At 62.8% G+C, this 23,790-nt stretch overlaps 1 protein-coding gene across 1 annotated transcript; it reads right to left on the bottom strand.

Moving 5' to 3' along the window:
- Nucleotides 1–1,084: 1,084 nt before the first annotated feature.
- KCP (kielin cysteine rich BMP regulator) lies at nucleotides 1,085–23,368 on the bottom strand. The gene is made up of 40 exons (XM_062198283.1): nucleotides 23,287–23,368; nucleotides 21,243–21,385; nucleotides 20,667–20,856; nucleotides 20,520–20,596; nucleotides 19,835–19,919; nucleotides 16,198–16,280; nucleotides 15,977–16,070; nucleotides 15,215–15,297; nucleotides 12,728–12,821; nucleotides 12,533–12,612; nucleotides 12,362–12,455; nucleotides 12,054–12,139; nucleotides 11,886–11,967; nucleotides 11,558–11,710; nucleotides 11,376–11,482; nucleotides 11,205–11,298; nucleotides 10,531–10,704; nucleotides 10,331–10,413; nucleotides 10,155–10,254; nucleotides 9,891–10,079; nucleotides 9,614–9,784; nucleotides 8,359–8,535; nucleotides 8,044–8,129; nucleotides 7,700–7,790; nucleotides 7,490–7,572; nucleotides 7,312–7,405; nucleotides 6,602–6,775; nucleotides 6,312–6,394; nucleotides 5,801–5,921; nucleotides 4,950–5,029; nucleotides 4,715–4,814; nucleotides 4,160–4,248; nucleotides 3,797–3,899; nucleotides 3,577–3,719; nucleotides 3,150–3,322; nucleotides 2,956–3,067; nucleotides 2,756–2,857; nucleotides 1,963–2,127; nucleotides 1,525–1,831; nucleotides 1,085–1,433 (listed from the first exon to the last, which is right to left on the bottom strand). Exons 1-40 carry the CDS (start codon nucleotides 23,366–23,368, stop codon nucleotides 1,165–1,167), a joined length of 4,896 nt encoding a protein of 1,631 aa, XP_062054267.1. The 3' UTR covers nucleotides 1,085–1,164.
- Nucleotides 23,369–23,790: the final 422 nt, after the last annotated feature.

Below are 23,790 nucleotides of genomic sequence, written 5' to 3'. Positions count from 1 at the left end.
GGAGCGTGGGGTGGACTGAGCCCCTTCTGTGGCTCCTCAGCTCTCACAGCTCCCATAGGGATCCCCAGAGGGTCCCGATGGTGGCCGGGGGGCATGCCTGCTACACAGACTGAGCACAGGGCAGGGACCAGGCCACCTGGGGCTTCCTCCTGCCTGTCGTGGGGGTTTCCCAGAAGGCACCAGGGAGCGGCCAGTGGAGGCAGCCCAGAGATGCAGACTCAGGAGTAAGGAGGTCCTGGGACGCCAGGGACAACTGAAGTAACACCTTGACAGGAGGGACTCCATGTTGGAGCACCTGACACTCCATGCTTGAGAAAGCGCCCCCCCCCCGCCCCCACCGTGAGACTCTGATCTGAAACTATGATCTAAAACACTCAGACAATAGCCTTCCCCTACGTCCCACTTGGCAAAGCATAGAAACCTCCTAGTATGTTCGCTTCAAGCTTAAAAATGGATAGGCTGCACCGGGCTAATGATAAGATTGTAATTTGTGGCTGGCGCCATGGCTCAACAGGCTAATCCTCCGCCTTGCGGGGCTGGCACACCGGGTTCTAGTCCCGGTTGGGGCGCCGGATTCTATCCCGGTTGCCCCTCTTCCAGGCCAGCTCTCTGCTATGGCCCGGGAAGGCAGTGGAGGATGACCCAAGTTCTTGGGCCCTGCACCCGCATGGGAGACCAGGAGAAGCACCTGGCTCCTGGGTTTGGATCAGCGCGATGAGCCGGCCGCAGCGGCCATTGGAGGGTGAACCAACGGCAAAAAGGTATTGTCAAGATTAGAATTGATATTAGTTTCACATAAGCTTTAGGTTAGCTTGACCCCAGAACCATGTATTCCCCTCCCAATTTTGTGGTTTTTGCCCTCTTGCTTTGGGCGTCAGGGTTGAGAGTTCTTTGGGGGCAACAAAGGACCGTCGAATTGTATCAATGCGTGGTGCTCCTCTGTTGGTATTCGCTCAGGTGCAACACAACGACGACCAGGCCCCATGTTCCCCACGGCTGCCACCCCCGTACCAGGAGGAAGCACACGCACACACAGGAAGCACTAGGGCAGGTCCAGAGTTTACTGCTTCGGACTCGACATGGCGGGCACAGGGCACCGTCCCTGCAGCTCTGGCCAGGCGCGTGCTGCTCACCAAGAGGAGACTTCTGGCCTGATGTTCTGGCTCAGGGTGTCTGCTGGGGCTCCCCGCTAGGGGTGGGCACAGCGTGGGGTGCCTGATCCCCTGTGAGCAGCACTGGCGGGCAGGCGTCCGGTGGGATACAGTGGGCCTCGTGTTCCACCAGGCCTGCGGGGCACTGGCAGCCCGGGACGCAGGGCCTCACGCAGTGGGCGGCCAGCTCCCCCAGGGGGATGTGCCTGTTGAAGCAGGTGCGGGGACAGGGCGGGCCACACTCGTCAAACACGAAGCCCCGGTCCAGCGGACAGCCCAGCACTGCAGGCAGAGCGGAAGGTGGGTCAGGGGGCTCACGCCTTGTGGTTTTCCCTGCACCCACCGGCCCCGGGGGGGGGTCATCACCCCTCACCGCAGAGTGTGGGGCCCCGCCAGGCAGGCGCCACCCCTGCCTGGCGACAGTGGCTGGCGTAGGCTTCCAGGACGTCACAGAGGCAGGCGTCGGCTGAGGGGCCCGGGCCACAGGCACACAGGTCATACACGCAGGCGGCAAAGAACGGCTCCGGGGGCACCGCCGCGTGGCAGCCGCTGAAGGGGGAGGACTTGAGCACCCCACAGCGGGTGTTGGCCTCACGCCTGGCACGGTAGCCTGCTGCCCGGCACGGATCCACCTCCCGGCCTGCAGAACAAGGCCGGCCAGGCCCCGGCCCCTCGGGGACCTAGGGAGAGCGACGCTCATGCGTACTTGGCAGCTCCTGATTTCTTTTGGCCCCAATCCCAGCCAGGGCTCCCCACCTCCGTGTTCCACACAGTCGGCTGCTCCAGCCCCACCCCCACCCCTGCAGCTCACCTGCCAGCTGTTCCCAAACGCAGCCTCGGTGGGCAGGAGTAGCCCCTCGGGGCCCTGCAGCTCATCCTGGGCCAGGCCATTGAAGTTCCCACAGAGCCCACAGGTGTGGCCCCGGTAGGAGCCTGGCACGCTCACCTCCACCTGAGACTTTCCATCCCACAGCACCTGCGCACAGAGGCCCGGAACTGGGGAGTGGGGAAGGAGAGGGACCCCAGGGAGGCCCGAGCTGCAGGGGAGGGCGTGAGGTGGAGGCTGCCAAAGGGGCGCGGGGGGGGGGGGGGGGGAGAATGCTACTCCAGTCAAGGCCAATGTGGCAGGTGCTGTGCGGCCCTGGGCAATCATGGAAGCCCAGAACAGGTGCCCGCAGACCCCGCCCGCATCCCTCAGGGCACCGGGGGGTGGGGTGGGGGGAAGGGGAAGTAGCCCACTTTCGGGAGCCACTGTCTCATGGACCCCAGGTGTAGACAAGCCTCACTTTTTGACTTCAGCACAGATTCCTCCCCACCCCCACCTTCTCAGCATTCCCCCCCCCCCCGGAGTTGTGGAGAGGAATCTGAGACCTCCCCAACAGTTCCTTCCCCCACTTCACAGATGGGAATACTAAGGCCAGAGACAGTGGCTAGGAGCCCAGGAGCCAAGATCAGATGGACACACCAAGGCTGCCCCTGAGGTCTCCGGCCCGACTCCTTTTTTGGGAAACCTGAGGGCTCGGTCAATGAGGGAGGCGCCTGGCACCCTCACTCCCTCTACAGCCACTCCCCCTCCCACTCCGCCGTGGCCCTGGGCGCCGCACCTTGAGCCCGGGCTGGGCGTGCAGAATCACGGTGCGGCCCCGCAGCTCCACGTACAGCAGCGGCTCCTGCAGGAAGGGCAAGGCCACCGCGCGCCCATCCACCTGGCGGAGAAGGGCGGTGGGAAGGGAAGGGGCGCCGGCCTCGTAGACTGGCGGGCAGTGGGCGCCCCGCCCTTGCCCCGCCCAGCCGCTCCGCTCACCGTGACCGCTCCGCCCTGCAGCAGCCTCACGGCCGCACCTCCCAGCAGCACCGCCACCTCCCGCGTCCAAGCCACGCCGCTCCGGCCCCTGTCGTCGTTGGTCACGTGCACGCTGTGGGAGCCCCCGGGGGCCAGTGGTCAGCTGGGCCAGGGGTAGGGCTGGGGGAGGAGGGCGGGGGGGAGGGGCCGCGCACCTGAAGTCGCCGCCGCGGCAGTCCTTGGCCAGCACGTAGCTGCAGCTGCCTTGGAAGTGCAGCAGGCGGCCGTCGAAGGTGCGGTAGTGCGGGTCTCCGAAGGCCATGCAGGAAGCGGGCCGCGGCAGGCAACGCGGGCAGCAGCTGCCAGGACTCAGGGCGGGGGCCTCGTCCTGGCCTCAGCCCCGGACACCGTCAGACACCGGGGCGCTCGCCGCCAGGCCCCTCGCAAACCCTCGTGCAGGACTGAGCATCGCCGGGGGCGGGGGCGGGGGTGGCTGTGGGGGGTTTCCCCATGGCTCGCGGGTCTCCCAGGCTCAGGACACCACCTGGTGGCCGCGTGGGGAACAGCACCGGGCCCAGGGCCCCTCTCTCCCACACCCCGTAGCCCTGCCCCGCCCCCACGGCCTTAGACCGGGGCACTCACGGGGCCACACGACAGGGGCCGGCAGCGCTGGCTCTGGCAGCGCACGGTGCCGGCCACGCAGGAGCAGCTGGTGCAGGCATCCGCGGCCCAGCGCTCCCCGGAGGCCACCTGGAGGCCCTGGTGCACACAGGACTGGGCCGGGGCTGAAGGGACAGGGGACAGGGTCAGTGGCCTTGTCGCCCCCCACCCCAGGCCTTTGCGTACCCTTCGGGCCTCGCACCTTGGCATCGCTCACAGCAGCTGCCGGCCTCCAGCACTTTGGTCCAGCCGGGGGGACAGGAGAGGGCCTGGCACTCCTCCAGGTGGCACTCCACGTGGCCCCGCTGCCACAGACACCATAGCCTTAGGGATTTCCTGCAGGGCCTACAGTCCGTGGCCTCACAGCCCCTTCTGTCTGCCCCCATGACCCCACGTCACCTTTCAAGCAGACGGACTTCCACCCTCAGCTCCCTGTCCCGGCTCGGGGATGCCTTGGCCCCTCAAACACCGCCTCCCCCACCCCCATACTTGCAGGTGCAAAAAAGGGAGGTCTCCTTCCTTAATCCACCCATCAGTTCTCCCACTTCCCCCGCCCCCCGCTCACCTGGCAGGTGCAGGTGACACAGGCGTGGCTGGGGTCCCGCCAGCTCTCTCCATCTGCCACCCTCCGGGTACCAGCCTCCACCACACAGTCTAAGCCAGGACAAGAGGGCGGGGCAAGTGCTGTGCCCTGCCCCGTCCTGGCTCTCTGAGCTCACCCTGGGCGCCCCAGCAGGGAGGCACCCCTCCCAGTCCACCAGTGTCCTGTCAACCATCCTGGAGAAACCCACTAGGAGCCTGGCCTTGGACTCGTGCTCAGGATGTCCCTAGGGGTCCTGGGAGCCTGAGGAGCCAGAGCCGGAACCTCCCTGGGCCAGATCCATGGTGTGAGGCCATAGTGATGGACCTGGAGCCCTGGGCCCCCACGCCATGAGCCTCATGCCCATCTTTGAGAACCCCGGCTTTTCCTGCCTGCCGCCCTCACTCCAGCCCAACACAGGCCCTGTGAAAGAATCAAACCCGCATTCTGAGTGGCGATCTCAGGCTGCCCGCTTGGGCCGTGAGTGCTGCCCCCCCCTCCTGGGCTCTCTGAGGGCACAAGCCGAGGCCGGGCACTTACCCTGGCACACGGGACAGCAGCTCCCTGGGGGGGTATGGCGCTCCAACAGGGGACAGCTGAGCTCAGGGCAGGCCTGGCGCACGCAGAGCCACGTCAGGTCCTGAGACAGAGACAGGAGGCAGCGGGGCTTAGGCGACAGGAGACATTGGGGCCAGTGTCATGGGTTTGAGTGCAGAACCCCTCAGCCCCCCCCCCCCCCCCACAGAAGACAGAGTGCCCAGGGCAGGAGGCTCACCCGGCATTGGCAGGTATAGCAAGGGTCTGGGGGGGTCAGCTCAGACCCGAGCAGCCCTTCTGTGCAGTTACTCAGTGCCTCTGTGAAGACGGAAACCCAGTGTGGGTGGGGGTGGGGCAGCACGGGCCATCATTTGCCTATGACACTGGCATCCCATATGGGCGCCAGTTCGAGTCCCAGCTGCTCCACTTCCAATCCAGCTCCCTGCTGTGGCCCCCACTGCTTTTGCCGTGGAAGACAGTCCAAGTACTTGGGACCCTAAACCCGCTGGGGAGACCCCAGAACAAGCTCTTGGCTCCTGGCTTCGGATTGGCTCAGCCCTAGCCATTATGGTCACCTGGAGAGTGAAGCAGGGGATGGAAGACCTCTCTCTCTCTCTTTCTCTCTGAAACTGTGATTTTCAAATAAATAAGTAAATCTTTAAAAAAATAAATAAATTTTAAAAACCGATGCTGCTGCTGCTGCTACCTGCAGGGGCAGTATTACAGCCAGGAAACCGCAGAGGTTATCTTTCAGTGTTTGAAATGCAGCATACCTGCTTGTTTAATTTCCCGATCTTGATAAATATTTACTCTTAAAAGCAGATAAATAAAGCTCTGTCCACCCCCGCAGTGGCTTCTGTGGTCTGTGCGCCTCGCACCCCGCCCTCCAAGGAGCCTGCAGCTCAGCCCACTGCCGTCCTGCAGCGCCACCTGCTGGGGACGTTGCTCCGCAGCAGCGCCCTGCTTCCGAGAGCCAAGGGGTCCCGGGCTGTGCAGGGGGCTTCCGGAACAGCCCACTCGAGTCAGGGAAGGGCCGGGGAGCAGAGCCCTACGCTTGTAGCTTACATAAGCCCATGTCCCGGGACTCACGGGCACACGTGGGGCAGCAGTCCTGGGGCCCAGGGCGCAGGAGCTGGCTTGGGGGGCAGCCCACCAGGCTGGGACACTGCCGCCGGTGACAGCGAAGGCTGGGAGGCCCCTCAGGCTGCGGCTACAACCAGAATGAGGAGACAGGGTGGGTCCCAGGCCGTGAAAGCACAGCACTCCGTCCCCTGCACCCCAACCCTCCGCCTCTCTGGGCGTCCCCTTTTCAGCCAGTCACCAGAGCCAGACCTTCATGTGGCCTTTGACCCTCCTGCACTCACTGCCGCCCTCCTTCCCCATCTCGTGACCTATGATGTCATTCACCCGCTCCCCACCCTTCCATGGTTCTCTAAGGCTGAACTGACTGTTCTCACCCCGCACACACACCCCACCACACTCCAGCCAGGAAGACCCCCCACCCCGGCCTCTGCCACACTGGCAAACAATGGCCGGAGTCTGAACCCACCGCCCTGCGGGAGCTGCCTGCCCCTCGGCTCCGGCTCCGTGCTCACCCTACCTCACAGCTGCACACTTCACAGGGGTCCGCCCCGGGCTGGAAGCTCTCCCCAGGCTCGTACTTCCGGCCCCCGTGCTCACAGCCTGGGAAGGGGAGGGGGTGAAGGGGGAGCAGAGAGGAACCAGGGAGGCTTCAGGCCAGGGCAATGCCAAGGGGTGGGGTCCTGGCCCCCAGGCTCTCTCACCCCAGGGCCCGTGCAGTGTCCTGGAACCCGGCTGCTCCAGCACACAGAGGGGCCAACCCACACGCCTCTGCCCTCACTGTCCCCTCCCCACCCCGGCTTCCAGTACCGGGGCACTGAGGGCAGCAGTCCCCGGGCCCCTGCCGGGGCTGGGCACAGGAGCTGACACACTGGACGCGGGCGCAGGTGACGACGCCTTGGTGACACGTGCAGATGGAGCAGGGGCTGTCCGGGGGCACCCAGCTACTGCCTTCAGGGTGCTCCTCCCCCTGAGCCAGGCAGCCTGTGGACCCAGGTGGGCAGGGATAAGCTTGGAGGCTGAGACCCGGATGTCCACTCCTGCCCCCCCCCCCCCACTGCAGGTTGTGAGCAGGACAGGTAGCACCAGGAAGGGGCAGAACTCCTGTCTGAGGTGAAGGGCTCGGGACACCTGGGTTCTAGTCTGGTGCCCCAATTGCTTGCTTGCTAGACCCAGCTCCAGGCAGCAGCTCTGTCTATTGCAAGCTAGCACCAGCAACAGTAACTCGCATACAGCAGGTGCGCAGTAAGTGCACAGGGAGCCAATGAACGGCTGCAGCGCTAACCCTATGCCCCAGTCACTCATGTCTGCCAAGCCTGTCTCCTCAAGTGTTAAATGGGGATTTCATCTGCCCTGCCCACCCCGCTGTGGTTGAAAATGACTCCATGCTGGGCAGGCAGGCTAAGAAAGCCTCGTGGTGTGGGTTTTGACCCGGCTACCTACGAGCTGAGTGGCCACAGGCTAGGCAGGGTGAGGGCCAGGGCCGGAGGTGTGGGAGGGAGCCAGGGGGCCGGGCAAACCTCTACAGCGAGGGCAGCAGCTCCCCGGCTCCGTGACGTGGTGCGGGCATGGCAGAGGTGGGCACTGCAGCTGCACACAGCTGACCTGGGCGGCCTGCGGTGGGTGCAGAGTCGGACACTTGCCCCTGGGCCGGGAGCCCCGCTCCCCACCCCATCCCGCCCCCACGTCCTGCCTCACCTGGCACCGGCACCGCTCACAGCTGCCTGCAGGCCCCTGGAATTCCTCCCCGTCCTGGTACTCCTGGCCCTGGGAGAGGCAGCCTGTGGGGGATGCACTTTCTGAGTGGGGGTGGGGGGGTGGGGGCCATGCCTGGCAGAGAGAAGCAGGGGAGGAGCAAGTGCCAAGGAAGGAAAAGGAGGGGGGCAGGGCAGGTGGGAGGCCGCTCACTGTGGCAAACGGGGCAGAAGCAGGGTCCTGGAGACGGGTGGGGGCAGACAGCGGGGGGACATGGCTTCTTCCGGCAGCGCATAGAACCGTCCTGAGGGAGAGAGGCCACGCTGCCACTTCTGATGCCCCCGTGGCTCCCTCACTGCCCCCATGGTGGAAAACCCAACTGAGCCTGCTGGGCTGGACACCCCCGCCCCCATCCCTGGCCCCAGAGAGGAGCCTAGAACCCAACGCTGTCCTTGAGATGTCACCCTTTGCACCCTGGGGGAGGGGACAAGCCCTTCCCGGCCAGAGAGCGCGATCATGGGATGAAAGGTTACCAAGCACCCAGCGGGGCCGCTGACCTGGCAGGTGCAGAAGGAGCAGGTGGGGTCGAGTGGGTCAGGAAGGGTCTCTCCCAGGGCGGCAGTGACCCCGTGGTAGTGGCACCCTGGCAAAGTGGGGGTGCAATGGGAGGGCTGCCATCGGCACACACACACTCCATGTTGCACACACACACATGCACACGTGCATGTACACATAAAGCGCACAGAGGGGAAAAGTCTAGGGGCTGAGTGTGAGGGCCGATCTCAGAGGAGAGCCCACGAGCAAAGCTCCTGGGGGGAGAGGCTGGGCCCCAGGGTCCCCGAAAGAGGGAGAACGGGCAGGTGCAGCCCTACCCTGGCAGGTCGGGCAGCAGTGCCCTGGTGGCGTGAGCGGGTGGCTGCAGCCCACGGGTTCACAGGGCCGGCGGCGGCAGGTGACGAAGCCTCCGAGGCAGGTACACAGGTTGCAGGGCTCCCGGGGATCTGGGAAGTCCTGGCTGCTCAGGTAGGACACCCCTAGGTACTCACAGCCTTTGGGAGAAGAGCAGAGATGGACAGGGAGGAAGGAGGGGTAACAGGCAGAGGGGGTAACAGCCCCGAGGCACGTGTGGAGGGCACAATCCAGGTCCCCGGAGCAAGGCCCACTTGATGGGTAGGGTGTGGGCTGGCCCTTGGAGAAAATTCTCCTGTGCAATCTACACCCCCAAGGGGTCTGCCCCGGGCTTGGATCCTCCAGAGGGCGGAAGACACCAGTTCCCCAGGCCAAGGCAGCCCCCTGCGCCGCTGTCCCAGGTCCCCTGACCAGGCTACCAAAGAGGGAGTGACAGCCTGCCCTTGTCCCCTGGGACACTCACTGCCCTCTCTGCAAGATGGAGGACGAGGGGCCGGCATTCTATATGGGTGCCAGTTCGAGCCCCAGCTGCCCTGCTAACCACCTGAGAAGGCAGTGGGTGATGGCCTCAGTGCTTGGGCCCCTGCTCCCTCATGGGAGACCCGGATGGAGTTCCAGGCTCCTGGCTTCAGCTGGGCTGTGGACATTTGGGGAGTAAACCAGAGGATGGGAGATCTATTTCTTTCTCTCTCTCTCTCTCTCTCTCTCTCTCTCTCTCTCTTTTACTCTGCCTTTCAAAGAAATAATAAATAAATCTTTTTTAAAAAAATAAAGAGAGAGAGAACAAGTCTAAGGCCCCAGTCCCCGGCAATATTCTACGTTCATTGTATTCATTTTATGGCCATTTATTGCTGGCAAGTCTAATTTTTTCCAGTTATAGCATGATAGAAAATTCCTTTCTAAATAAATTAATGAGTAAATACGAAAACATACCAAAGAAATAAAATTACAGTTGGTAGAAGTTATGCAGCACAAACCCCAAGATAGTACAGCACCGAGGGAAAGCTGGGGCGCTGGATCTGGTTCCACTCTCTCACAGGAGCTCGCCCAGGGAGGGTGTGTAACTTGCCTGAGCTCACACAGCCAACCGCATCAGGGGCAGGAGACAATTCGGGCTCTGGGTCAGGATTTTCTTCTGACCGTAATAAACAGCGCTGCAGCGTAGTGGGGGCAGGCGCCCGGTCCTCCTGTCCCGCCCCGACCCCCGCAGCTGCTCACCGTCGCAGGCCGGGCAGCAGCCGGTGCGGGCGGGGAAGGGGCACGGCGCAGGGGCGCAGGCCTTGGGCTCGCAGCTCACGCCGCCCTCCCAGCAGAGGCAAACGTGGCAGGCGACCGTGGGCGAGGCGAAGCGCTCCCCACTGGCAAACTGCTTCCCGTGGAACAGGCAGCCTAGGGAGATAGGGCGGGGGCCGATCGTGGCCTTGGCCGCGGGAGCGGGCGGCGCCGCGCCGGGGGCGGAGGGCGCGAGGCTGGCCTGGGGCTCCGGGGCCGCTACCGTCGCAGGATGGGCAGCAGCGGCCCGGGCGCGGGTGGGCGCAGGGCGCGGGCGGGCAGGGCGGCCGCTGGCAGGACACGGCGCCGTCCAGGCAGAGGCAGCGGACGCAGGGCTCGCCGGCCGGGGCGAAGCGCTCCAGGTGGCGGGCGGGCCCCGCGCCCCCGGGCCGCGGGCAGTCGGCGGGCGCGGCTGCGGCGAGAGCGCGCGTGAGCGCGGCCCAGGCAGGGGCCTCGGGGAGGGGGGGGCACCCCGGGGAGGGGCGGCTCCTACCCGGGCACTGCGGGCAGCACTCTCCCGGCGGCAGGACGGGCGCTGGGCAGGGCAGCGGCGGGCAGCGGCGGGCCAGGCACTGCACGGTGCCGCCCTGCAGGTCGGCCAGGTGGAGTTAGCTGGGGGCGGCGGAGACCCCGCCTCCAGCTCCGTCCTCCCACCCTACTCACCCGGCATCGGCAGAGGCGGCAGGGGTCCGTGGCGTGGGGGAAGTCCGCACCATCGGGGTACTCCTTGCCTCCGAAGGCACAGCCTGGGGCGGGGGGCAGCGTCAGCCTGGGACGCCCCCACCTCACCCCCAGCCCTAAATAGCGGTGGGCGGGGCCCAGCCATCCCAGGAGGACCCCTGAGGCACCCCAGCCCCCCTCACCACTGCAGTCGGTCCGGCAGCAGGTGCCCGGCAGCGGGTGGGCGCACGGAGCGCTGGGGCAGGTGCGAGGCTGGCAGTGGGCTTGGCCTTCCCGGCACTGGCACTCCTGGCAGGGGTCCCCCGGGTGAGAGAAGCTCTCACCATCCACAAACACCTGGTTCTCCAGGACACAGTCTGAGCAGGACAGGGGGCAAAGGAGAGAGGTGACAGAGATGGACGGCGCAGGGGACAGGCTCACAGCCAGCGGAAGGGAGAGGAGGAGGGGCGCTGTGTGTGCCAGCGCGCAGGCGTGGGGGTCCCCCGGAGCAGTGTGAGCGTCCGTTTACCTGCCGGCAGGTGTGTGTCTCAGAGGGAGAAGGGGGAAGCGCTTGCTGGTGAATGCCACTGCTTGCGACACACACCCGGCACCCAACCTCCCACGCGGTGGACTCAAGTGTTTTTTGGGTATGACCCTGTGTTCCGCAGGTAAATATGCTTATGTGAGTGGCTCAAAGAGGAAAAAGGCACGATGCGTGCGGAGCGTGGCATGCTAACTCGGACGATCCCACCCGCACCCTGGGAGTTCCAGAGAGTTCTAAGCTGTGTTGGACTGAAAACAGCCTGAAGGTGCACATTGGATCCAAGGGGCCGTGGACGGCAGGGTCTGGGGGCCGCTGGGGATGGCGAGCACATACCCGGACACCTGGGGCAGCACTCGCCGGGTCCACGCTGGGGCCTGGCACAGGTCGTGGGCGGGCACGTGACCACGGAGCAGCTGACAGTGCCGTCCTGGGGACAGGGGAGAGGGCAATGGGGGCGGGCCCCAGGAGGGGCTCAGCAGGGCCATGGCTGGCCTGGAGTTGTACCTCGCAATGGCAGGCCTGGCAAGGGCTATCTACATCGGTGAAGTTCTGTCCGTTGGCATACACAAGGCCATGGTAGGTGCAGCTCTCACAGCTGGGGCAGCAGGTACCTGGGTGGGGCAAGCTGGTCAGGGTGGGCTAGGCAAAAGCAGGGGAGAAAGCCAAGGTGGGGGCATGGCACTCACCAGGGAGCTGGGTGGGGTGCTGGCAGGGGGCAGGGGGGCACAGCACAGCCCCACACACGGGCACCCCCTCTTGACAGGAGCAGGCAGTGCAGGGCTGGCCGTCAGGCTCCCACTGGACACCGTCTGCAAACTCCTCTCCGTGGAGCACACAGGCTGCCGCCAGGGGGCGCCAGGATCACAAGGCCATCCCCTCCCACCAGCGTCTGAACCCAGCCCACAGTTCTGCCATGGTCGGTGGCCTTAGCAACCCCCTTATAGGGAATAGACACCCTCCCTCTCCAGCTCCCCCCCCAAAGCAACATCTCCCCCTTCCCATACACACACACACCTGGGCAGAGCTGGCGGCCGGAGGCAGGCAGGGCACAGGGGGCAACTGGGCACTCCTGCTGCTCACAGGAGACCTCACCAGCCTAGGAGAGTGGCCAGGTGAAAGGTCTGCCGGGGGCGGGGGGGGGGTGCGGCACAGCTCTGGGCCTGGGAATCTGGGGCCGCCTACCTGGCAGGAGCAGTGGACACAGCGGCCGCTCTCTTGGAGGCTGAAGGTGTCCTGGCTCTGATACTGGTGTCCCTGGTACTCACAGCCTGGATGGCAGGGGATGGGGATGGGGGTGCAGGGCTGGAGGCTGACGGGGAAGCCCTGCCAGCCCCCCACAACCCCCACTCCTGGAAGCAGGGGCCCCACCATCAAGCCCAGGGAGCCATGAGACAATGTGGTACAGACCTGTAGGCATAGAGCTTAGGGCAAAGGAAGCAACCCCCCCATCTCCTGAGCCTCTGTGGCCAGGGCCTCCGGGCCACACTCACCGTCGCAGGCCGGGCAGCACTGCCCAGGGATCCTGCCTGGGTGTGCGCAGGGCAGGGGCGGGCAAGGCAGAGGTTCACACTGGATGCTCCCGTTCTGCCAACAGGGGCCCGGTCAGCATGTGGGAGGCAGGCCTGGAAGCCAGGCCCTCCCTGCGGGGCAGCCACACTCACAGCACAGCGACAGTGCACGCAGGGGTCCGCGGAGCCCACCGGCTCCCCGCTGCGGTGCTCCCGCCCATTTAGGAAGCAGCCTGTGGGGAGGAGGCTCTCAGACCTTCGGCAAGGACCGGGCCGCCCCACTCCTGATGGCCTTCCCCGGCTCCGGGCTGCCCTCTGCCCAGGACCCTGCTCCACCCACTGTCTCACCATCACACACAGGGCAGCAGGTGCCCGGGAGGGGCCGTGCAGGGTATGGGCACGTGCTGGCGCATTCTAGCTGGTGGCACTGGATGTGGCCCTCCTGGTGTGGGGGAGGAGGAGGAAGGGGACAGAGGAAGGGGTTGTCAGGGCTCAGTCAAGTGGCAGAAACAGCATTCAGATCCCAGCTGTCCACTTAGGTGACCTTAGGGGCTGAAGCCAGTCCTCTCCCAGCACCTCCAAATGTGTCGTGATGGATGTCCCTAGTTTAAATGGGGTCACACTGGAGTGGAAAGGGCCCTAATCCAGTCTCACTGCAGGTATCCGTAGAAGAAGGGGACCTCTGAAGCTGCGCACAGGGGGATGGAAGTGTGACCCTGGCGAGACTCGGCCGCCAGGGGGCGCCCGCCACCTCCCACCACGGGGAGAGGCATTGGTTCTCTCTCTCAGCCCTGGAAGGTACCAGCCCTGCCCACATCTCCACGGCCAATTTCTGGCTCCAGAACTGTGGGAAAATAACTCCCTTTGTTTGTGCCACTCAGTTTGTGGCACATCTGTCCCTCGAGGTCCTCGGGGATCCAGGACCACCCCACAGAAACCAAAATTTGGCTGCTCATGCCCCAGAGCCTAAGACACAGCATCATGTTGTGCAAACCCCTACGGATCCTCTGTAGATCACTGACCACCTCCGGTGTGCCAAGCACAGCGGTCAGAGCACGCTGCTTAGGGAATAAGCCCGAGAAACAGTCTCTCTGGGGATGGGGAGCCCTGTCAAGTTATCTGGTCTGGCTGTGCCAAGGCAGCCGCAGGTGGGACTCAAACCAGTAAACGCGAATGATGCTGTAAATATCCACATAGCCCTTGGCAGATACAGGTCCCCCAGGCCTGCTCCATGGCCAGTCCAGAGGCGGGCTTTGGCCCGGTCATTTTCACGCCGTGGTGCTGCCGACCACGTGCAGCCCAGGGAAATGAACGTGGTTATAGCCGGACGCGTCCCCAAAACTCTCTGCGACTCTGCTACGCATCTGAACAAGGGGCAGGGATGGTCCTGTCCTCGCCGGCTTGGCTTCCATCTCTAGATGCCAGCACTCGTCGCGGGGGCCGATGGGCTGGCCCGGCACCTGCCATGACTGAGTGCCAAGTCACTGTCTCCAGCCCCTGCGGGCTGACCCGCTCACAGTGGGGAGGGGGGAGGGCCGGTGTGCACAGGGCAGGGGGATGTGGCTGCCCGGGCTCGGTGCCCCCTGGCCTCCCCCCAGCGGTGCCCCTAGTCCTTGGCAGGTGGTCAGGGACTTCTGTGGACCCGGCTGCAGCCCTCCTCAGCGTGTCCATCTCTCCTTCCCTCCCCAGGCTGGGTCTTACTTATTTATGCCCCACCCCCAAGCGTCTTCCTCTGCTTCTCCCAGCTCACATGCTGCTACCAGCTCTGCCGGGAACCTGCTGCCCAGTAGAACACGAGGGCACCCTGGGAAGTTCATGGAAACATGGAATCAAAAGTCAGGTTCAGTGGCTGGTGGGGTGGCTCGGTGGGTCAAGCCACCACGTGTGACACCAACATCCCCTATTGGAGCCCTGGTTCAAGTCTTGGCTGTTCCGCTTCTAATCTAGCTTCCTACCAATGCGCTTGGGAAGGAATTGGAAGATGGCTCAAGTGGTCAGGCCCCTGCTACCCACATGGGAGACTTGAATAGCATTCCTGGTTCCCAGCTTTGTCCTGGCCCGACCCTGGCTGTTGTGGCCACTTGGGGAGTGAACCAATGAGTGGAAGATCTCTGTCGTCTCTCTCTCCCTCTCCTCTCCCTCTCTGTCACTCTGCCTTTCAAATAAATAAATAAACCTTAAAAGGTAGGTTTATTTTGTTGTGAAAAAAATTGAAATGCATGCATTCTCTTATAGCCCAATTTTTAAAATTAAAAAGAAACAAATGACATATAAGTCTACTAATACATCCCATTGGCCCCAGGATTCCACAACGTTATCCCAATACATGCTCAGCCTGGAGCAGTCAGGGTTGTCTTACAGTCCGTGTGTCCTACTCCATCTGTACAACCTGGTGTGTACTCACACTCACAGCCCCCACCAGCCACGGCAGCGGCCGGGTGGCCCCATGTGGCACGTCCCACACTGGACAGCACAATTCCAGACACTGCAGGGCAATCTGCCTCTCTCCCGCCCTGGTCACCCCCCCACCGGTCACACATCGTCTCTCATATCCCACCCGAAACATACAGCTGGTGACGGCCTGCCCATCATGGGCCACCTGGGCCACGCTGTCCCTGCCAGCAGCCATCACACCCATCCCAGCTCGCCTGTCACGCCCCGCCCACCACGCAGAGTGCCTACCGGGCTCCAAGCTGGGTGTGCAGACCAGCACCCGGCCCTCCCCTCCCAGTGCCCAGGGCCAGTGTCGCCATCCCTGTCCCTCAAGACCTGCGTGCTCAGTACAGGGGAGGGTCGACCCAGGAACCCGAGGGCAGGGCCTGGGCTGGGACTCACCAGGCACCGGCAGACGCGGCAGGGGTCCCCCGGCGCCGTCCACTCCTGGCCATGTTCCCGGAACGTGCCGTCCTCTGTGCAGCCTGGGGGGCAGAGAGGGGGCCTGGCCTGAGCCGGCCTGGACCCAGCTCCCCTGCGGCATGTGTCCTCCCCACACGCCCTGTGCCGGCTCTCCTGAGTCAGGACCAGATGAGCTCGGTCTTGGCCTCCCTGGGGCCCACGCCCCTCGGCTGTTTCAGGCCCCAGCCACACCCCTGCCCCACCGATCTCCGCCCCTCACCTCTTTGGGAGCCCATTGCTGCCACTGACAACTCCCGCCTAAGGTCCAAGCCTTGGCGGGTGCCGCCCCCTGCTCCAGCAAGGCCCTAGCTTCCTCCAGCCATCATCCAGCTAACTGCTCTTTCTCCGGCCCCCCAGGACGCCTTCCCTCCTGTGCCCAGGCTGTCTAGTGCCTGCTTCCTCCCCAGCCCTGGCCGCCTGGTTTTACAATATTGACGGACGACTCAGTGTCACCCTCTAGTGGTCATTCCTGGAGGCTGAGCCAGCGTCTTCTGTGGGCAGGATGCACAGAGCGGTAATAATGTTCCCCATTAACTGAGCAGCACTATGTGCTATAGAATACTATTATCTGCACCTAACAAGTTGGGAAACTGAGGTCCGGAGTGTCTGCCATTAGAAATTTGAGCTCAGGCATTGCAGAGCCGTGCCCCACACTGTAGACCCACCCCAGGGCCCCACAAGGGAAAGGCTGGGGGCACTCACCTTGGCAGGTTGGGCAGCAGTGCCCAGGCCTCAGGACAGGCTCAGGACAGGGGCTGGGCAGGCACGTCACGGGCACACAGCGAACCAGGCTCCTCTGTAATGCACCGTGGGGGTAATGCCTCCACGTCTGGCCCCCCGAGGCAGTGTGGCTAGGTGTTAGGGCAGGGCTAGAAGGAGGAGGAGCAGAGCCTGGGGCAAGGGGGCAGGGTGGGGGGGCTCACCAGGCAGGAGCATTGGAGACAAGGGTTGGAGCTGGACAGGAAGTTGGCCCCTTCCTCATACAGCTGGCCCTCGTACTCACAGCCTGCAGAGGGTGGCCAGAGAGTGGGACATCCCCCACAGGAAGGCACGACCCCAGGTAGGATCTGGGGCCCCCAGGGGCGGGAAGATGGGAAGTGGGGCGGGGCAGGGCAGGAGTCACCTGGCCGGCACACGGGGCAGCACGCCCCAGGCGGGGTGTAGTTCTCTAGACAGTTGAGTTCTGGGCATGAGGTCCTCTGGCACCGCTCCGTCCCTGCCTGTAGGGCAGACAAAGCACCCCCTTGCTCCCTCTCCGGGTCACTGTGAGCCCAGCAGGCTTAGCGAGCTCCAGGCCCCTGGGCCCTGGGCCCCACATCCGGCTTGGTTTGGCAGAGCCTGGGGTAAGCAGAGCAGCAGGGCCGTGGGTGGCCACCGGGGCCAGGCCCAGATTCCCTTACCTGGCAGGTGCAGGTGACACAGGGGTCCGGATGCCATGTTTCCCCAGGCCTGCGGTCCCCAGGGCAGCCTGCGAAACCAGGCCCAGGCCCCGGAGTAAGTGACCCCACCACGGCAAACGGGCTCCATTCAGGGGACGGCCGTCCGATTCTTATTTACTATAACTCTGTAAGCATCTGACTGCAGCCTAACCTGCGCACCTCCGCTCTTCAGCAACAAGAGGTGGAATTGTCCTGAGGAGTAAGCTGACTTTTTAATTTCACCAAAGGCATCACGTGGGCTAGTGGTGGCCCTGCAGCCCCACGCGCCGTGGCAGCTGCGCACGTGGGTCCGGTTTTTCTGAGATCCACCAACTCCCAAGACTTCAGCTCTTTGGTTAAGACCCCAGTGCTCCATGTCCAGAAGTCCCTGAGTCCCTGCCCTACCCCCTCACTCCCACTTGAGACCCAAGCCCAGGTACGGTTGCCAGATAAAGTGCAGACGCTCAGCTAAATTTACATTTCAGTTTTAAACAATATAATATTTTAGTATGAGAATGTGCCATAAAATGCACAAGTACTACGCATCAATCAGAACTGGTTTTAGAGGCCAGCATTGTGGAAGAGTGGGTAGAGCTGCTGTCTGCAAGGCCGGCATCCCATATGGACACGGGTTCGAGTCCCAGCTGCTCCACTATGAAGACCCAAATGGGTAAGAGGCAGTCAGGCTGGTCCCCTGGTAGAAATTTGGAATAGCAAAGTGCCTGCTCCCCCAAAAGGTTATCTTTAGCAGATCAAAGTGTCTTGCTTCCTTAGGAATCTCCAAATTTACAAATTTACCTTGAGAATTAGCAAGGGAGTGGTGAGTTCTCCCCCAGCCCTGATGGATAATTATTTTTTTAATCACCAGTGGGCCAGACAGGATGGAGAATTGTAAATCAGGTATTTTGTTGAGCTTGTTGATTGACAGTTTGGTCCCCATGATTGTACTTAAAAACCCGAATGCTACGGGGCCTTTTGGGTTTTTTCCTCTTTTGGAAGCCCCCCTCCATCCCCCTCTGGCTGGAGGTCTTTGACTCTAATAAATCTATGTAAATCTCTCTGCCGTCTGCTTGGAAATCCTTCTTCCAAGTGAGGCAAAGAACCGAGGTAACAATAATTTCTCCGCGCCATTTTCCCATAACACTGCTTCCAACCCAGCTCCCTGCTAACGCACCTGGGGGGGCCGCAGAAGATGGCCCAAGTGTCTGGGCCCCTGCACCCACGCAGGAGACCTGGATGCAGCTCCTGGCTTCACTTCAGCCTGGCCAGCCCTGGCCACTACAGCCATTTGAGGAGTGAACCAGTGGATGGAAGATCTCTCTCTCTCTCTCTCTGTAACTCTGCCTTTCAAATAAATAAAGTAAATCTTTTAAAAATTGCAAACTAGATAAGAATATATCAAGAGTTGCATGGGCTATACTTGCACGAAAGAATTGTGTGTTTATCTACAGTCCAATGCATCAGGTGTCGTGTATTTTATTTGCTGACACTGGCCCCCTTGTCCTAACTGTGAGTCGGTGACACCCCCAGAGCACTGCCTCCTCTTCCTCCCGCCTCTCCTCCTGTCGCTGGCATCATGGCCCTTCCAGGTTGCCAAGCTCCGCCTCCACGGTGCCCCGGGATCCTAGCAGCCACCAGCTCCTGCAGCTCCTTAGAAACTCAGCTCTCTGCCGTCCCTGGCTCCATGCCTGGACAGCAGCTGCAGCAGCCCCCAACCAGGCTCTCTGTAACTAGCCCATCCCGGATGACTGTGCCTGAGAGATCTCTGTGCATATGCCACACCCTGGGTCTTCAACCTTCAGTGGCTCCCCTGTGCCCACAGACAAAAGTCTACACTGCAAAGCTTGCAGCAGCCTGTTCCCAGGGGGCTTCCCAGACTGCCTTCCAGGGACACAGCTCCTGTGCCCCGCCCCGGGATACTGTGTTCTCCCTCTCCTTTTGCTGAACCCTCTCTTTGTCCTTAAAGATGCAGCTCAGATGACCCCTGGTGTGTCCGGGGCCACGTCTCTGCCCCCCTGCTCTCGGCCGCATCGTTTTCCCTTGTACTTGATTTTTTTTTTTTTTTTTAAGATTTTTATTTGTTTATTTGACAGGTAGAGTTACAGACAGAGAGAGAGAGAGAAAGGTCTTCCTTCTGCCACGGCCGGAGCTGTGCTGATCCGAAGCCAGGAGCCAGGAGCTTCTTTCCTAGTCTCCCACATGGGTGCAGGTGCCCAAGCACTTGGGCCATCCTCCCCTGCCTTCCCGGGCCACAGCAGGGAGCTGGACTGGAAGAGGAGCAACCAGGACTAGAACCCGGCGCCGGTATGGGATGCCAGCACTGCAGGGGGAGGATTAACCTAGTGCGCCACTGCACTAGCCCCCCTTGTACTTGATTTAATCGCGGGTTGTTTTGCTCACTGTGCCCTAGGATCCATAGGCCACATCATAAAATACACCTCGTAGCCTAGGTGTGTGGTAAGCTACACTATCTAGGCTTGCACAATCATTTATTTATTGTTTGAAAGGTAGTCACACACACACACACACATGTCTCTTATTTGCTGTTGACTCCTCTAAATGGTTGCAACAGCCAGGGCTGGGCCAGGCAGTAGCCAGGAGCCTGGGACTCCATCCTGGTCTCCCACGTGAGTGGCAGGGGCTCAAATACTTAGGCTATCTCCTGCTGCCTTCCAAGTGCATTAGCAGGAAGCTGGATTGGAAGTGCAGAAGAGCCGGCTGTGGGTCGTTCCTAGAGGGGCTTAACCTGCTGTGCCCGCCCTGCCTCCTGGGTGTCTCCATAAACACATTCTACAATGTTTGTACAATGAAATCAGCTAACGCCCCAGCTCTCAGGAGGTATCCCTGTCCTTAAGCAATGACTATACTGCCTTCTACACCTCTGGATCTGGTCCTTGTGGGAGATTAGCTATAAAGTTATCTTCTCAACTAGATCAGAAGCTCTGAGAGCAGGACAAAGATCACACGTCTATTTTCCTTTCAGTCTCTGGCCCTGTGGCCAGGTCCAAGGCACTGTATTTGCTGACTTGGATGTCGGTTCTGAACTCCCCCAGCCACTGCCAGAGTGGCAGACGGAGGCAGACTGTGGCTCTCGGGTCCCCCGAATGTGTGCAGGAGGTGGGCGAGACGGGTGCAGGCTGACCTGGTGCACAGTGTGGGCAGCATGGTCCTGGCTCAGCACAGGGGCCTCCTGGGCACGGCTTCGGGGAACAGGTGATGGCCCCTTCCTGTGGAAGAAGACCAGGCTGGCTGCAAGGCATCGGATCCCTGGAGGGCACGGCCACCAGGACCCACCTCAACCCAGGCTGGGAGCAAGGGCACAGGTGGGCTCAGGGTGCGTGGGCTGCCCTAGTCCAAGGGCAGGAAAGAGACCACCCACCCCACCCCCATCATCTGGTGCTCCTGGCCCTGGAAACCATCTCTTCCAGGCGCCAGCAAATTCCCCAGAGTGGACAAATCCTAGGAAGAGAACCAAGGGCTTCCTCATTGGAGAAGGGTGGCAAGGCCAGGCAGATGTGGGGAACAGGCAGGCCGGGGGTTCGAGGTAGAGGACAGGGCAGGTGAGAGCGTGGGGTGATGAAGCAGTGAGCGGTTGCCAAGAGCACCCTGGGGGCTGGGGACCCCACCCTGTGCTCAGCGGTTGAGCTCCAGAAAGTGGAGCCTCTTGCAATCAGGTGAAGCGCACCGGTAGCAAGGTTTGGGGACGGGTTGGGGACAGCACCCATCGCATAACGTCTGGCGCACCGCACTGCAGCCGCAGGCAGCTGGAGCGAAGCAGACAGGCGAGCGGGCAGGAAGGGGACATCCAGGTGCGTGGTGGCACTCACCAGGCAGCGGCAGGTAGTGCAGGCATCTGGGGAGAAGGTCTCCCCGTGGCCATAGGCCTGACCACTGTGGCTGCAGCCTGCGGGGGAGACAGAGCTGACACTGCAGAACCCCAGATGGCCCCAGAGGGCAGATGGGGTGGCACTTACCACGGCACTGGGGCCCGTGGGGCTGGGGGTGGCAGCGCGCCGCCCCATCCTGGCAGACACAGGCTGTGCAAGAGTCGGGCTCCCAGCGAGCACCCTCAGGCCAGGCGCGCCCGAGCCCCCAGCACTGGGGAGAGGCCGGGCGGCAGTCGCAGGCCTCCAGCCGCCTCACTCTGGCCTGCAGGTCCTTGTTCTAGTGGACGGAGGTGTGTGTGGGGTGGGTAGCAGGCACTGGCTCAACACCCTCCCCCACACCATGTCTGGCAGAGTTGCAGGGGTGTGAAAACAGGCATGGGAAGGAAATGCGACCAGCTCAGACAGCACCCAGGGGAGCCTGGGACCCCCCCCCCCGGCCTTAACCCATCCAGAATATTTCCTGGGGGTGCCTCATGCACAGTATGAGCTCCGCATGTTTGTCAAAAACAAGATGGAGTAAAAGTTGGGATTGACAGCAAACATGCAAACATCCTATCTGTGTTAACAAAGTGCTCAGATAAGAGCTTCCTATGTGCACTGAAAACAAAGCCCTGTCTTAGGGTCCCCAGGGATCTCCCCCACATGGCCCTGGGGCCATGGTACCTGCTGTCTGAGCGCCGTCACCTCCGCCTCCAGCCAACCCAGTTTCTCCTCCAGGGGGCGCCATTGCTCCTGCAGGCCCCCAGCAGGGACCAAGGAGTGGGCATGTGCCTGCTGCTGGGAGTCGTGGGTGCCAGCAAGCCCACCTGAAAGGCACAGGAATGCCGTGGGGGGACCGAGGGCTGGGCACAGGCACGGTTTCCTGGGTGCTGTCCTCCAAACCGGGCAGAGGAGCAGGGCCACCCTGGCTCCTGCCCTGTCCACCTGCCCACCTGCATCTCCCAGGAAGAGAGACGGTGGGCAGGGGTGTGGAAGGAGGAGGAGGCCCTTGTGGACAAAAGTGCCCAGGATTAACTGTCCCTCCTGGTCGGGTGTAAGCCCCAGGGCCCCAGGTGACTGAGGGCACAGAGCAGCACCCAGACGGGGTCTCCCCACAGCCTGCCCTGACTTTGTGGGGCAGGGACACTGTAGGACATCTTAGGCCTTCGATGGGCTGGGGCGCTGATGCTTCATACTGGGCAGGCCCAGAAGCCAGCCATGCTGACCTGCAGCGGAGTGACAGGTGCCCGAGAGGTGAGGCAGCTTTAGGGTGCCTGGGGTCTGGTGGGAGCTGGGCCTGCTGGGAGAGTCTTTTCAGGGAGCACATGAGTGGCCCCCACCCCACAGGTGAGCACCTCTTACACCTGTCAGAAGGCTCATCCTGTTTGGAGAATGTGCCCAGGGAGGGGCCACTGTTCCTCCTGCTCCCACCCCCAAACCTGACCACTGTTACCCAGGCTTGTGGCAGCGTTCCCAGGACCCCCACCCACCATTGCATTGGGAGAGGGGCTCCAAAAACTGGGCTGGACTCTCTTCTTTCCCTCCTTCCTTCCTTCTTCTTTCTTCCCTTTTTTTTTTTTTTTTTTTTTTTTTTTTTAGAGAGAGAGAGAGGGTCACACAGGACTCCCATCTGCCAATTTACTTCCCAAATGCTCACAACAGGCAGGGCTGGATGAGGCTGAAGCCAGGATCCAGAAACCCAATCCAGGTTCCCCCTGGACTTGAACCCAGGCACTCTGATGGGGGACACAACCTCTCCCTGGTTTGCGTGGACACCCTGTCGGGGAGGGGAGGGAGCCACGCTCGGGGAGGCTCATCTCACCTTCTTACTGGGATCCCCTGCCAGGTAAACGAGGGGAACAGGCTGGCTCTTGGGGTTGCTTCCCAGACCCTGGCCCGGAAGTCCTGGCCTCAGCTCCTGCCACCCTCTCCCACACAGTTCCCTAAGCCAGAAGTCTGGGACTTGCCCTCCTCTTCTGTGCCTCTCTCAAATCCCACCCAGCAGCCTCTAGACTCCCAGGAGGCCCCTAATCCACACCTCTCTCCTGCGCTCCATCACAGCGGGAGGTGACAGCGGCTCGGCCACACGTGACCTTGCACGGGTGCCACCTCCTCCACCTGTGCAGGGCGCCTGTCACCTGGCAGTCACTCCGTCCTGGGCCGGCTCCTTGGGCCAGCCTCAGGGACGGGGTCTCTGGCTCTCAAGCCCTCCAGCCACGGTTGCCTCCTCTCCTGCCTCCCGCTCAGGCCTGCTCAGCAGGGAGAAGCGGGAAAGGGGTCTCCTGGCGCCGGCAGGTGAAGACAGGGCCAGTGCCTTGCCCAGGGAGATGGCCGAAGGGGCTGCACCAGCGTGGCTGCTCTTGGCTCAGCCTCTCCTGCCCGGCGCCCGCAGGAGCCTCAGGCGGGGTCCGGCCAGACATGCAGACAAAGTCAGCTCCGGGAGCCGGCCTCCTCTCCCCTGTCTCAGGACAAAAATAACGAACTCCAGACTCCCAGCGCACGCCGCCGGCACGACCCCTTCCCCGGTTGCAGCCGGAGGCCCCTCCGCCCCTGGCACCCGATCCCGGCCGCGACTCCTGCGCCCGCATCTCCACCGTCGGGAACGCGGGGGCTGCCCGAGGGGCGCGTCCCAGGCCGGGAGAAGCGGGCGGGTCGGGGCCGCCGGAGCCGCCGATCGGGCCGCGCAGGGGGCTGGGGAGCGGCGCCCGAGCCTGGCCCCGGGACTCACCTCCCGCGCTCGCGCCCACGGCCGGCGCCAGGCTCCCGAGCTGCAGAAGCAGGGGCAGCAACGCGGCCGCGGCCCCCGCCATGCTCGCTCCGCCGCGTCGTCCGCCGGCCGCTCTCCCCGGCGCTGGGGGGAGGCGGGGTGGGACACACAGGCCGCCTCCCACCCGGCCTTTGTTCGGGGAGGGCCCCTGGCCAGCCTCATCCCGTCCTGAAGTGACCCCCTCTGTGAAGCCGGGCGGGCTGGGGACGAGTCTCCTGCGCGGGACCCAGGAGGAGTCCCCCCCCCACCCCCGCAGGAACCGCGAGGTCCCCTGCTCTGGGCTGCTGGCAGCCACTCCCCGCCCCTTGGGGGTCACTCCTCCGCTTGGCCCGCAGGCAGTCTGAGCTGGGTTCCAATCCCTGTGGCCCCTAACCTCAGTTTCCCTGCTTGCAAACTGGGGATCACGCTATTTGATTGATGGGTGAGAATTAACACGTGAGAGTGTGCAGACAAAGAAAACGATCA

Source organism: Lepus europaeus, chromosome 1, assembly GCF_033115175.1.
Source record: "Lepus europaeus isolate LE1 chromosome 1, mLepTim1.pri, whole genome shotgun sequence".
Lineage (NCBI taxonomy): Eukaryota > Metazoa > Chordata > Mammalia > Lagomorpha > Leporidae > Lepus > Lepus europaeus.
Note: the sequence above shows the minus strand (reverse complement) of the source record. Positions and strands in the feature narration are given on the sequence as shown.

Coding starts and splice junctions, on each gene's coding strand:
- KCP (XM_062198283.1), bottom strand. CDS start 23,368: ATGGCGGGGGCCGCGGCCGCGTTGCTGCCCCTGCTTCTGCAGCTCGGG. Junction 7,573..7,699: donor CTTCTGCCCCGTTTGCCACA/GTGAGCGGCCTC, acceptor CATCCCCCACAG/GCTGCCTCTCCCAGGGCCAG. Junction 1,434..1,524: donor GCGGGGCCCCACACTCTGCG/GTGAGGGGTGAT, acceptor CTCTGCCTGCAG/TGCTGGGCTGTCCGCTGGAC.